Here is a 14,897-nt window from a genome sequence, read left to right on the forward strand (position 1 = left end):
CAGGGGAGGAGGGCGGCGAGGACGGATCTGCTGCGTCCAGAGAGGAGACCACAGGGTCAGACGAGATCATCATGTCCTGGGTGGTCTTTAACGCCCGAGGGAGCCGCTTCTTTCCTGACGGCGGTGGTGGGTCCAAGCGAGGGATGGTGTCAAAAGCCATAAGACTGGATATGAGGAGTAGAGAATGTTGGAGACAAAAAAATGCAAAGTTGTTAGAGGTAGGAAAAATAATCGATTCTTTGAACGTGGACGATGCTAAATCGATGGACACATTTCCAAACATCAAGTATTTACAAGTGTGAAACTATTCGTTACAATCATTTTATCTAAGTCACAAAAACTTTGTGTTGAAATGAGTTCCCGGCGAGAACACACACACACACACACACACGGCAGGCCTAGACAGGAGGAGGACAGAGTGTAGGTACACAGAACAAATATGAAATAACCTCAACCTCCTCATGCTCTCTCAGGGAGAGCATGTCCCAAATTCCAAGCTGCTGTTTTGAGGCATGTTAAAAAAAATATTGCACTTTGTGACTTCAATAATAAATAGGTCTTTGAACCTACCAAGAAGAAGGCTGGTAAAACTCCACTGTGTAGGGGGGGAAGCAACATGAAGGTGTTTCTGTTTCTTTCATGTATTGTAATCAACAGAAAGATATTGTCTGACCCAAGAACTACAAAGCGGAGAGGAAGCAGGGCCTGACTCCCCTCCAGGCACCGCTTTTTTAAACTCTTTTACGAACCTGTTTTTGGACTCTTTTCCGACCGTTTTTTTAAACTCTTTTACGAACCTCTTTTTTAACTTTTTTACGACCATTTTTTGAACTCTTTTACGAGCCTCTTTTTGAACTCTTTTTACGAACCTCTTTTTGAACTCTTTTACGGCTGGTTTTTTTCAACTCTTTTACGAACCTCTTTTTGAACTCTTTTACGACCGTTTTTTGAACTCTTTTACAAACCTCTTTTTGAACTCTTTTACAAACCTCTTTTTGAACTCTTTTACGACTGTTTTTTGAACTCTTTTACGAACCTCTTTTTGAACTCTTTTACGACTGTTTTTTGAACTCTTTTACGAACCTCTTTTTGAACTCTTTTACGAACCTCTTTTTGAACTCTTTTACGGCTGTTTTTTTTCAACTCTTTTACGAACCTCTTTTTGAACTCTTTTACGACCGTTTTTTGAACTCTTTTACAAACCTCTTTTTGAACTCTTTTACAAACCTCTTTTTGAACTCTTTTACGACTGTTTTTTGAACTCTTTTACGAACCTCTTTTTGAACTCTTTTACGACTGTTTTTTGAACTCTTTTACGAACCTCTTTGAACTCTTTTACGAACCTCTTTTTGAACTCTTTTACAACCGTTTTTTTAAACTCTTTTATGAACCTCTTTTTGAACTCTTTTACAACTGTTTTTTGAACTTTTTTACAAACCTCTTTTTGAACTCTTACGAACCTCTTTTTGAACTCTTTTACGACCGTTTTTTAAAACTCTTTTACGAACCTCTTTTTGAACTCTTATACGCCCGTTTTTGAACTCTTTTACGAACCTCTTTTTGAACTCTTTTACGAACCTCTTTTTGAACTCTTTTACGACCGTTTTTTAAACTCTTTTACGAACCTCTTTTTGAACTCTTTTAAGACCGTTTTTTGAACTCTTTTACGAACCTCTTTTTGAACTCTTTTACGAACGTTTTTTTTAACTCTTTTACGAACCTCTTTTTGAACTCTTTTTACGAACCTCTTTTTGAACTCTTTTACGAACCTCTTTTTGAACTCTTTTACGACCGTTTTTTTCCAACTCTTTTACGAACCTCTTTTTGAACTTTTTTACGACCGTTTTTTTAACTCTTTTACGAACCTCTTTTTGAACTTTTTTTACAAACCTTTTTTTGAACTCTTTGACGACAATTTTTTTCCCAACTCTTTACGAACCTCTTTTTGAACTCTTTTACGACCGTTTTTTGAACTCTTTTACAAACCTCTTTTTGAACTCTTTTACAAACCTCTTTTTAAACTCTTTTACGACCGTTTTTTGAACTCTTTTACGAACCTCTTTTTGAACTCTTTTACGACCGTTTTTTAAAACTCTTTTATGAACCTCTTTTTGAACTCTTTTACAACCGTTTTTTGAACTCTTTTATAAACCTCTTTTTGAACTCTTTTACGAACCTCTTTTTTGAACTCTTTTACGACCTCTTTTTTGAACCGACCTTTTCTTTTGAACTGTTTTGTAATCTAAGGCGATGGCTGTTTACGAACACTTCCCTTTGGAAGCAGCTGTTGCTATGTGGTCAGGGAAGGTGCTGAGACACTGTTCTAGGGTACAGTGTCCAGGCGTCTCTCCTCAAATTGAGCCAAATTGAATTTTGTCTTCTAATTCTTTGCTTCTTGTCCTGTTTAATAGATGTCATCAGTGTTTGAACTTGACACTATTACAGACGGTTTTAAAATGCAGACCGAGCATGGACACACATGGAGGAGGAGAGGACAACATGCTAACTAACTACCTTGTCATACAACAAAAGAATAATTGCTTTGACAGTTCAACAGAAGTCTCACCATTACCAACTAAGAAGAGGAAATTAACACGTAAATTAATACAGGTGAGTCAGGAGAGACGGCCAACAACACTTTCGGCAATAGATATAAATGCATGGGTAGACGACACACATGTTGGAGCTGTACTTATTCCGGATTTTCGGACTTTTACATTATCATTCCATTCACTTTCACCACCATGTTTACAAACACTTCCCTCCTCGATGGCTGCACATTCGGGTCCTAAACACTTTTTACTTTTCCATCCACCGACTTCAAACATTCATTAAATTAATTGTTCTGGAGCCGCAAATGGTTAAACTTGCATTTAACCGTCTTATGCAAGTCATTCGGCTTTGTTGTGGGCGTTTGATAGGTTTTCTCCACTGCTATGCTAAGCTGTAACAACACATCATACGAGATGGTGGTGCTTGTTAAATTCTGACCGGGCAGCACACACTTTAGTTCTGTTTTTTAGTTACCTTATAACGTCCTCAAAAATCGAAACATTTAAAAGCAAGACTGAAGTTATGCATTTTTAAAATAAAAGTAACGTTAATCAATTTTCAAGACCTTTCAAAATCGTGTGTGGTCTTCGGGTCTGTGGGACCCGTTTTCATTTTTTATTAAAAGAAAAATGATACAATTAATTAATTTTTCAAACTGAGACTCACTGACTTTGGCTCATTTTCTGTGAAGAACATATATCAGAATACAAATTTAATGACAACACACCATACACCCCCACTACACATTTCTGTTACATATAAGATGTCTGGGTCCACTGGACCCGGGGCTAATAGAAGTGTGGAAATTGATGTTCTGTGTACCACACGCACCTACCCAACACACACACACACACACACACATACACGCACACACACACACACACACACACGGCAGGCCTAGACAGGAGGAGGACAGAGTGTAGGTAGACAGAACATCAGAGGGTCAATTGTGCGAGAAAATGAGAGCAGACAGTGTTGACAAACAATGTTGCAACCTTGTGTGGGAACCGCCGGCGCAGAGACACAAAAGAAGAATCCCTGTGGGATGCAGAAACTGGCAGAGAAATTTTCCGTGCAACGTTCATATTGTTGGTACTCAGCCAGCGTTTGTGGGTCTGATGGACCCGTTGTATTTTGTGGCTTTTAATGCCTCACAATCAAACACTTTTATGTTAAAATACTGAACAGATGTTTACCTTATCCCAATAAACATCTGTTCAGTATTTTAACATAAAAGTGTTTGCATTAAAAGCTACAAAATGCAACGGGTCCATCAGACCCACAAACGCTGGCTGAGTAACAACTATATGAACATTACACAAGGGTTAAGAAATTTGTTTGATTTAAAACTTTTTACGACCCCTTGTATACATTAGGACTGTCAAGTGTTCAATTTTTTTATTCAGATTAATCACACTCTTGAACTGTGATTAATCATGATTAATCACAGGTTATTTGCTTACATAAATAAAATTTGATTCAGAAAATACCCTAATATCAACACCCAAATGCAAATTGGTAGTCAGAATGTCATACAGGAGAATTTTTCTAAATGTTTTTTTGAACTGCAAGTCATTGATTTACTCAAAACTTGGTGACAGTAACTATAGTAAGAATAAAGACTTAGACTTAGACAAACTTTATTGATCCACAAGGGAAATTGTTCTTCACAACGTACTCTTTTTGAGTTCGGACGAGCCCGAACAATTCGTCCATTTTATTCGCCAAAGACCGCACGTTCCCCATCCATCCATCCATCCATTTTCTACCGCTTGTCCCTTTAGGGGTCGCAGGGGGTGCTGGAGCCTATCTCAGCTACAATCGGGCGGAAGGCGGGGTACACCCTGGACAAGTCGCCACCTCATCACAGACGTTCCCCATGAGGACAGAGGGAATTCCAGGCTTAAATTTCCTTCTCTGATCCTTCATCTTTGTGCCTGCACGGCGCTTTTTCCGTAGTTCCACGGGAATGTCCGGCCGCGATCCCCATAGCGCTGGGTTCAAGGAGAGCGCAAACAGCTCCTCGCGTGTGTAAACAAAGGTCCACATTTTGAAAGTCTCTGCAATAATATAGCAAACTAGGTACCGACGCACAGCGTAATAATAGATAATGTAATAAAGACACCCATACCAACCTACTCAGTGGCCTAGTGGTTAGAGTGTCCGCCCTGAGATTGGTAGGTTGTGAGTTCAAACCCCGGTTGAGTCATACCAAAGACTATAAAAATGGGACCCATTACCTCCCTGCTTGGCACTCAGCATCAAGGGTTGGAATTGGGGGTTAAATCACCAAAAATGATTCACGGGCGCGGCCACTGCTGCTGTCCACTGCTCCCCTCACCTCCCAGGGGGTGATCAAGGGGATGGGTCAAATGCAGAGGATAAATTTGGTGTGTGTGACAATCATTGGTACTTTAACTTAACTTTAACACAACATATTGCACCATGTACATCTGCATTTACTCTTCCTTAGTTTAACCAGTTGTTCAAACAAATGTAAGCCTTTTTTTTTTTTCTTTTTCTTGAAGCAGTTGGATGTCACATGTCAGGCTATTATTGTGAAGCCTTGAGTGTGTGTGGGAGAGAAGGTGCCTTGACAAGTGGCCAGTGTGTTCGAGAAACGTGACGGTTGTCGATATAGAACATGCCTCTCGTTCGTTATGGGCTGTCTTTTCTGCTGGGCTGCATCAAATTAAAAAAACCTCGGTTACAGTTTAGTTTTTTGTTCGGATGACAACACAGATATCTTTTTGGTTCAAACAACGTCAGTTGGCGAAATGAACGACATTTTGCAGCACTTGGTCACCGCTTGATGGATTTTACCGTGCTTCAACATACGAGTATTATTATGGTGTGTGTATAAGTTAAGACATATTTGCCGTTTTGTTTCGCAATATTATGCAAAAGCAACTTTTCTTACCTTCTGGTACCTGCTGATCTGTATTTGGGATCTGGATAAGTCCTGAAGATCTGCGCGTGTTCGCCTTTATATTCCGTGGCGACAACGTAGTTGATAAGCTTCTTCTTTTTCTCTATCTTCTTGTTATGGGACATTCATCCTCCGCTGTTGCCATTTCTAATATAAAGTAGTGTAAAGTTCTTACTTATATCTGTCAGTAAACTCACCATGAAAGCGCTAAAACACACCGGTGTAGTGAGTTTACATTATTCACCCAAGGAACTTTAGTTATTAGAGAGTTCCGGTCGGACGGTTTAATAAACGAACAATAATAAATGCATGCTTTTATTTTGGCGATTATCACACACCACAGGAAGTCGCACAAGTGATAAGCATGACAGCATGCTAGGATATAAATGTCAGACACAGACGATAGTTTAAAAGTCCAAAACGCAAGAATCAGTAAAATAATGACATTTAAATGATGTGCTGGGTAACCAGCCCTATTTCTCAGTCGGTGCATGAACACGTGTGTGACTATAACAGTAACAACTGTTTGCTTTGAATATTTTTGAATAATAATTGCAAATATACAGACAGTTTTTAGTTGGTTTAAAATTGTACTTAAATTACATGAAGTAGTACGTATAACCTTTGAATTAGGAGTATTGAAAGTTGTCTATCTGTGTTGGCCCTGTGATGAGGTGGCGACTTGTCCAGGGTGTACCCCGCCTTCCGCCCGAATGCAGCTGAGACAGGCTCCAGCGCCCCCCGCTACCCCGAAAGGGACAAGCGGTAGAAAATGAATGGATGGATGGATGGATGGATGGTCTTGACAGCTGTCAAGTGCCCATTGTTTGATTAATTAGTGGTAAACGTAGATAAACTCAGCCAGCAGAGTTTGTTGTCCTCTGTTTGCTGTCCACGTAGCCTTCATGCAGCCACTTTGGGTACCTCGCTGATAGTTCCTCCCAGTCGCCTTCCTACCTGGAAGAGCATGGAATTGCACACGAGAACCGTACGTGTACACGCATTGATTGTTAACGGTCTGAAGTTGCATTGAAGGTAGTGCTGGGCGATATATTGATATACTCGATATATCGCGAGTTTGTCTCTGTGTGATATAAAAAGTGACTATATCGTGATATTCCAGTATACGTTCTCACGCAGTTGCTTTTAGGCTTTTTTCACTCTTTGTTGTCTCTCCTTCTCACAGAGACAAAAATGAGCGCACCTTCTTACATACGTCACATACGTATACGCCCTCGCAGAGCAGAGAGGTAGCAACATGGGTAACGTTAGCTGTGGTGCGAGTGGTAATACGAGAGAAATATGCGAATCTGGTAACAAATGAAGGAAGAATTAATTCCTAAGAAAAACAGCAGGGGGTCCATCGCCTGCCGGTGGTTTGGCTTCAAGCGGGAATTTGTCAAACAGACAACTGTAATTTGCTACAAAAAGTAGCATTACTGCTAATATGTAGCATCATTTGAAAAGTCACCTGCTAGAGAATGAAGAGTGCTTACTCCGCATGTCAACATCTCCGTTCGGTGCCACACCAACAAAATGCCGAGGCAACCAATTCCAGATCAACACTGTATGAAAAAAGTAGTCAACAACAGAAGGAGGCAACGTCCGCAGGAACCTACCACATTGCAAAGGACATACACTATTTGATTTCCTATTATGCAGCTCCTTTTTATTTAACAGTTATTGAAATATCTTGTGTGACATCATGCACAAAAGTGCACTTTATTTGTTTTAAACTATTGTAGTGGTGTTCTGTACAAAAAGTGCACTTTAATTTAGTGTTGTTTTGATATGTCATCTTAGTAACATCATGCACAAAAGTGCACTCAAAGCTTGTTTTAAAATGTCTCTGACAATCTTGCACTTTCTGTTTGTAAATGACATGAATGTTTGTGCCACTGCTTAATAACTGTTTAATAAATACACTTTTGGTAAATTGACTTAGTTGTGATTTCCCTCTCTGCATGAAAGTTTAAAATGAGCATATATTAATGCAGTATGAACAAGAATGTTTTAATGTAGACACATAGAATCATCATACTGCTGTGATTATATGCATCAAGTGTTCATTCAAGGCTAAGGCAAAATATCGAGATATATATCGTGTATCGTGACATGGCCTAAAAATATCGAGATATTTAAAAAAAGGCCATATCGCCCAGCCCTAATTGAAGGATCCCCCTAGTTTGTATTTTGTTGCAGAAAATAAATGACTATCGTAGAACAGTCATTTGTGCAAAAGGATACACGCAAAATGCAACATTAGATTACCAGTCTTGAAGGAAAAGAGCCATTTGCACGTCCAAAATTAGTCCAAGACTGGCCTGCAATCTTAAATACGCCGGACCAATATTTATACGTGTTTTGGCTCTTCTTTGGGGTTTTTTAGACGCACAGTGTCTGTCTTTTCTTCCTCTGATTTCTTCTTTTGGGTTTTTTAGCAGTATATGCTGTAACAGCAAGCGCAGGTATTACATCTTGACTGCAAACACATTTGCACCGTTCACATGAGGAGGCTCCTTCTTGGACTCTGCTCACCGCTCCTTTCTCTCAATCCTGTCATTGGAACTAAAGGGTTTGACCGCCAGGAAGACAAATGATTTTGTCTTCCGGGGTTTTATTTACTAAAATACTTTATCATAAGGCACAGACAGCATGCAGATGTAGGATTTTTTTCAGAAATGATTGCTGTTACGATGATTGCTGTTAGAGATGTCCGATAATATCGGACTGCCGATAATATCGGACTGCCGATATTATTGGCCGATAAATGCTTTAAAATGTAATATCCGAAATTATCGGTATCGGTTTCAAAAAGTAAAATTCATGACTTTTTAAAACGCCGCTGTGTACACGGACGTAGGGAGAAGTACAGAGCACCAATAAACCTTAAAGGCACTGCCTTTGCGTGCCGGCCCAATCACATAATATTTACGGCTCTTCACACACACAAGTGAATGCAAATGCATACTTGGTCAACAGCCATACAGGTCACACTGAGGGTGGCCGTATAAACAACTTTAACACTGTTACAAATATGCGCCACACTGTGAACACACACCAAACAAGAATGACAAACACATTTCGGGAGAACATTCGCACCGTAACACAACATAAACACAACAGAACAAATACCCAGAACCCCTTGCAGGACTAACTCCTCTGGGACGCTACAATATACCCCCCCCCCCCCCCCCCCCCACCTCAACCCTGCCTCGCCAACCCCGCCCACCTCAACCTCCTCATGTCCCAAATTCCAAGCTGCTGTTTTGAGGCATGTTAAAAACAAATAATGCACTTTGTGACTTCAATAATAAATATGGCAGTGCCATGTTGGCATTTTTTTCCATAACTTGAGTTGATTTATTTTGGAACACCTTGTTACATTGTTTAATGCATCCAGCGGGGCATCACAACAAAATTAGGCATAATAATGTGTTAACTCCACGACTGTATATATCGGTATCTGTAATTAAGAGTTGGACAATATCGGAATATCGGCAAAAAAGCCATTATCGGACATCTCTAGTTACGATATACTGTATGATGCTAATATGATTAGTTTTTTTTAGTTAAAGAATATAACTTAGATACACCACCAGTTTTAAGTCAGTTATGATTCACTTAAAAGGAAAACTGCACTTTTGTTGAAATTTTGACTATCATTCACAAACCGTATGTAAGACAAAAAACATATGTTTTTATTTTTTTATGCACCCTAATTTGTTAATAAATGCGATTAATTATTAATTAATAAATAAGACATATTATCTGCCGTTTCGTTTCTCAATATTATGCAAAAGCAATTTTTCTTACCTTCTGGTACCTGCTGATCTGTATTTGGGATCTGGATAAGTCCTGAAAATTTGCGCGTGTCCGCCTTTATAGTCCGTGCCGAATACCTAGTCGATAAGCGTCTTCTTTTTCTCTATCTTCTTGTTATGTGACATTCATCCTCCGCTGTTGCCATTTCTTATATAAAGTAGAGTAAAGTTCTTACTTATATCTGTCAGTAAACTTGCCATGAAAGCACTAAAACATACCGGTGTAGTGAGTTTACATTATTCACCCAAGGAACTTTAGTTATTAGAGAGTTACGGTCGGACGGTTTATCGGATGAGGAGATGCTGCTCCGTTATTGATTGAAGTAAAGTCTGAATGTCATTAAAACAGTTAGCTCCATATTTTGACACTTCTTCCACTCCCGTCCTTGCACGCTACACCGCTACAACAAAAATGACGGGGAGAAGACGCTGCCGAAGGTGAGCCACGTAAATAACAAATCCTGAAGCGACTGTCAGAAGGCGGCTTGAAGATGATCTGTAAAACATAATCTATGCAACATTTTGACCAAAGAACCACCATTACATGTTATGTAGACCACAAGGAAATGTTTTCAATTTAGAAAAAAATATGACTCCTTTAATGCGCCTTATAATCCGGTACGCCTTTTGTATGAAAATAGACCTGATTAGACCTGCTCATAGGCAGTTCGCTTTATAATCCGGTGCGCCCTATGGTCCGAAAAATACGGTAATTGTTTACATTTCAAAAATTAAAACATACGTGTGTGAGAGTACCTGTTTGTAGAATTTTGGTCAATTTCCATGCGACTCCACACAGCACCAACGTTCTTGTTGACCTCGGTGACCCCAATGTCCCCAGCATGACTGGACTCCTTCCTTCTCAATAGGTCGTTGACCTAATTTGACAAAAATGTCAATCAGCCCACTTGTGCATCGACCGGAGCTTAAAATGCACGTCTGACAATAACACCAACCTTTGCACCAACAGCCTTCCCAAGATTAAATGCATTTTTTAGCCTCTGTTGACCTCCAGAGGAAGGAGAATCAGAGGAGCAGGCGCTCAGGTTGGAGTTTGGGGATGCTGGGGATCGTTTTGCAGGGGGCTGGCCTTGCCTGGGGATCTGAGGACTCTGTTGCCGGGCAACAGAATTCTCAAACATACTTTGATCAACTGTAAAGAGAAAAAGACAAGACTGAGCTGAGTGGCTACAGTTGGGAGTTGCCAACAACACCATGTGTGATGGCATTTCACTGTATTCTGATGTGGAGGCATTTGGGGAAGTTTTACAGTCGTTTCATGGCACGCGCTTCAAATATTACATCTTCAACTCCTACCTCATAAACAACACATCACAGTAGCATCGGACACTCGGCGCTGCACTGAGACTGCTATCAGCTATCAACAGCTGCAGAGACAAACACTCTTAAAGTTAAAGTTAAAGTACCAATGATTGTCACACACATACTAGGTGTGGCAAAATTATTCTCTGCATTTGACCCATCACCCTTGATCACCGCCTGTGAGGTGAGGGGAGCAGTGAGCAGCAGCGGTGGCTGCGCCCGGGAATCATTTTCGGTGAATTAACCCCCAATTCCAACCCTTGATGGTGAGTACCAAGCAGGGAGGTAATGGGTCCCATTTTTATAGTCTTTGGTATGACTCGGCCGGGGTTTGAACTCACGACCGACTAACCCCCAATTCCAACCCTTGATGGTGAGTACCAAGCAGGGAGGTAATGGCTCCCATTTTTATAGTCTTTGGTATGACTCGGCCGGGGTTTGAACTCACGACCTACCAATCTCGGTTCAAGACGCACTTCATCTTCGACGTCAATAACGCAGCTTTGACATGTGGAATGACAACGCAGGACACACATTGCCAGCTCATGATTGTAGCTGCGATTGTTGACCCGAGTTTTTTGCAAAACAACACACGCCCATGGTCTCAGCACAGTCCAGTTCTATTAAGAGGAATTACCCAGGATGTGACAAAGTATTTCCAAGTCGTGGCCTTGTTTAAACCATAGCAATGACGCTCGGAGGATCTCCCGGGCAACCAGTGAGTGTTCTAATCTATAGGACAGTGGTTCTTAACCTTGTTGGAGGTACCGAACCCCACCAGTTTCATATGCGCATTCACCGAACCCTTCTTTAGTGAAAAATATTTTTTTCAAATTCAAGACAAAGTTATATGTTTTTGAACTGGTGCACAAAATGAACCATGCATGAACCTCACCTTGTTCAAAGAACAAAACCAACACAGTGCATGAACTCACAACAAATCAGTGTGACTTCTGCTGTTGCCGTATCCATAATACGCCGATATGGAGAAGTTTTTATTTACACGATGAGTCGGGTGTGTCTCGACCTCCGCGGCGGAGAGGGTCCGCCGAACCCCTGAGGCCGACTCACCGAACCCCTACACTGCAAAAACTGAAATCTAAGTAAGATTAAATATCTCAAATAAGGGTGATATTTGCTTATTTTCTGTCTGATAAGATCATTCTTGTTATGATCCGCTGCCCGGGTCATATTTTTGTTTACGTTTTCAAGATACTTGTGTTTTTTGTTTGTTTTGGACTCCTTGAGTGCCTGTTTTGTACACCTGAGTTTGTTGCCATGGCTGCTTATTATTTTCACCTGCCGCGTGTGTTCCGGAGGGAAGAATTGCGGGGATGGCGCGTCTATGTCGCGAGCTGAAGCCGTTTTGTGCGACTTCTGCCTTCGCTGACGCGTGCGAGCGGGCTGAGAGCGGACCTCCCCGGGCCAGATGGAGTCGATCGGGACCAGAACACCTCCAGGTCCCCAAATCATCTCGTCATTTGGATTACAGCGGAGCGTCTCTGCCTCCATCGCTCGGAGGACCATCCACGCACCTTCATCATCCACCTCCGTCATACTCGATGCGAGAGAACTTTTTCTTGCTTGCTTCCTACTGTGACGACCGGGGCGCATGGTGATGCGGGGTTTCATTCTCCCAGGATGCAACGGACTTCGGACACAGCGTGAAGGTAAAAGAAATGATTTATTTACCGGAATAAATTATACTGGAACAAACAAAAATGTGCTCTTAGCACTTAAGGCAAAAACAAAAGGAGCTAGCGTGGGAGCTAGAAGGTAACCAGAGCCTTTAGCGTGGGAGCTAGAAGGTTTAGTGCAGGAAACAAAAGTCGTCATCTGTTGTACGAAAACACACTAGGAAGCAAGACAGAATGACAGGGAAGGCAGGCTTAAATAATAATGTCAGTGATGACAAACAGGTGCGCGTCGGGAACACACGCGACAGGTGAAAATAATAAGCAGCCATGGCAACAAACTCAGGTGTACAAAACAGGCACTCAAGGAGTCCAAAACTAACAAAAAACACAAGTATCTTGAAAACGTAAACAAAAATATGATCCGGGCAGCGGATCATAATAATTCTTCTCACTAAGCAGATTTTATGTTAGTGTTTTACTTGTTTTAAGGGTCCTAAATGATCTCAGTAAGATATTATAGCTTGTTGCTGAGAATTTATGACCTATATTGAGTAAAACATGCTTGAAACTAGAATATCAACTGTTGCAAAGCTGTGTCATCAACACTCACAAGTATAAAACTACTTTTTTAAAGCAATAATTTCTTATTTCAAGCATGTAAAAAAAAAAATCATGACTTTGACACAATGTATTTATTAAAACAGATGACAGCCAAATGGACTTTGCTGTTTTATTTCCAATGAAACAATAGAAAATACGGACTCATATAGTAGTACAGTTGTTATTAGTGAGAATATACTTATTTTAAGGTATTTTTGGGTTCATTGAGGTTAGCTAATTTTACTTGTTTTAGAGAGTCTTGACAAGCCAAATTTTCTTGTTCTATTGGCAGATAATTTTCCTTAGTTCAAGTAAAATACCCCTAATTTTTGTATTTTTTTCCCCTTGTTTTTGAACACTGAATTTTTGCAGTGTAGGGTTCGATCGAACCCAGGTTAAGAACCACTGCTATAGGACAGGGGTCGGCAACCCGCGGCTCTAGAGCCGCATTTAGCGCCGTCCTAGTGGCTCTCTGGAGCTTTTTAAAAAATGTATGAAAAATGGAAAAAGATGAGGGGAAAAAAAATCTATTTTTTGTTTTAATATGGTTTCTGTAGGAGGACAAACATGACACACGCATCCCTAATTGTTACAAAGCACACTGTTTATATTAAACATGCTTCACTGATTCGAGTATTTGGCGAGCGCCGTTTTGTCCTACTCATTTTGGCGGTCCTTGAACTCACCGTAGTTTGTTTACATGTATAACTTTCTCCGACTTTCTAGGACGTGTTTTATGCCACTTCTTTTTCTGTCTCATTTTGTCCACCAAACTTTTAACGTTGTGCATGAAAGGTGAGTTTTGTTGATGTTATTGACTTGTGTGGAGTGCTAATCAGACATATTTGGTCACTGCATGACTGCAAGCTAATCGATGCTATCATGCTATTTAGGCTAGCTATATGTACATATTGCATCATTATGCCTCATTTGTAGCTATATTTGAGGTCATTTAGTTTCCTTTAAGTCTTCTTAATTCAATTTATATCTCATGACACACTATCTGTATGTAATATGGCTTTTAATTTTTTGCGGCTCCAGACAGATTTGTTTTTGTATTTTTGGTCCAATATGGCTCTTTCAACATTTTGGGTTGCCGACCCCTGCTATAGGAGAACACTCAAGACTACTATATTGTAATATTTCATGTTTAGAGGGCGCTAATAATGTTTATAAATATTTATACGGTCATGAACAGTTTTTTTATGCTCTATGAAAATATGAATTTATTAATAGTAATCCTACTTTGTGGAAATACATTTATGGCCATGTCCAGTACTGTCCTAAACGAGGCACGGCTGATCATGTAATGATGGTTTGAAGCAGCTTTTTGGAAGATGTCCCATTTCGCACAAGAGAACACTTCTAAATGTACCGTATTTTTCGGACTATAAGTCGCAATTTTTTTCCAGAGTTTGGCTGGGCTCCAGTGCGATTTATATATGTTTTTTTCCTTCTTTATTATGCATTTTCGACAGGTGCGACTTATACTCAGAAAAATACGGTATACGAATAGATGGTTGAGTCCCTTAAAGAGCATTATATGAATGCATGCAAGGTCTAAGGCCTTGTTTACACTGCACAACAAATCTGATTTCTTTGGCCTCAAGTGACACAGATAGGATATATATATTTTTTTACCAGTCTAAACGTTTCAAAGTGCTTCAAATCGGATCTTTTCGCATCAGATTCGGGCCACATCAGTAGGTAGAATCTGATCTTCTAGAAATGTGACCGCAGTCTCGACGTAAATGCAACCTGAATGCGACTTTTACGTCATCTTTGGGCGCCAGGTCGTTGATGTGCACAGCACAATCATTGACCTTCTGACAATTCTCTTCTTGTTCTTCACTTCACAGACCCAATAACACAGTCACTACGTTTCCATGCACTAAATTAGTCTGATTTCTCAAATAGTTCAGTTTTGTGTATTTTCACACCTACATGTGAAGTCCCAGTGTCTATGCACTCTCTAATACGACTATTGGTCATACGCCGTGTGCCTTCCCCGTACACTGGGGAATTATTCCA

General features: G+C 40.4%; 1 protein-coding gene across 3 annotated transcripts in view; it reads right to left on the reverse strand.

The window, feature by feature from the left end:
- The window catches only part of LOC133616388 (carboxyl-terminal PDZ ligand of neuronal nitric oxide synthase protein-like), a 365,792-nt gene that overhangs the window by 30,292 nt on the left and 320,603 nt on the right, over positions 1–14,897 (reverse strand). For all 3 annotated transcript variants that reach the window (XM_061975575.2, XM_061975576.2, XM_061975574.2), the window contains exons 11-13: positions 10,263–10,459; positions 10,063–10,184; positions 1–164 (exon numbers count right to left, since the gene is read on the reverse strand). The exon at positions 1–164 is cut by the window's left edge. In XM_061975575.2, the coding sequence (XP_061831559.2) occupies positions 1–164; positions 10,063–10,184; positions 10,263–10,459 (483 nt within the window). The remainder of the gene's footprint in view (positions 165–10,062; positions 10,185–10,262; positions 10,460–14,897) is intronic.

Source organism: Nerophis lumbriciformis, linkage group LG14 (assembly GCF_033978685.3).
Source record: "Nerophis lumbriciformis linkage group LG14, RoL_Nlum_v2.1, whole genome shotgun sequence".
In the NCBI taxonomy this organism is placed as follows: domain Eukaryota; kingdom Metazoa; phylum Chordata; class Actinopteri; order Syngnathiformes; family Syngnathidae; genus Nerophis; species Nerophis lumbriciformis.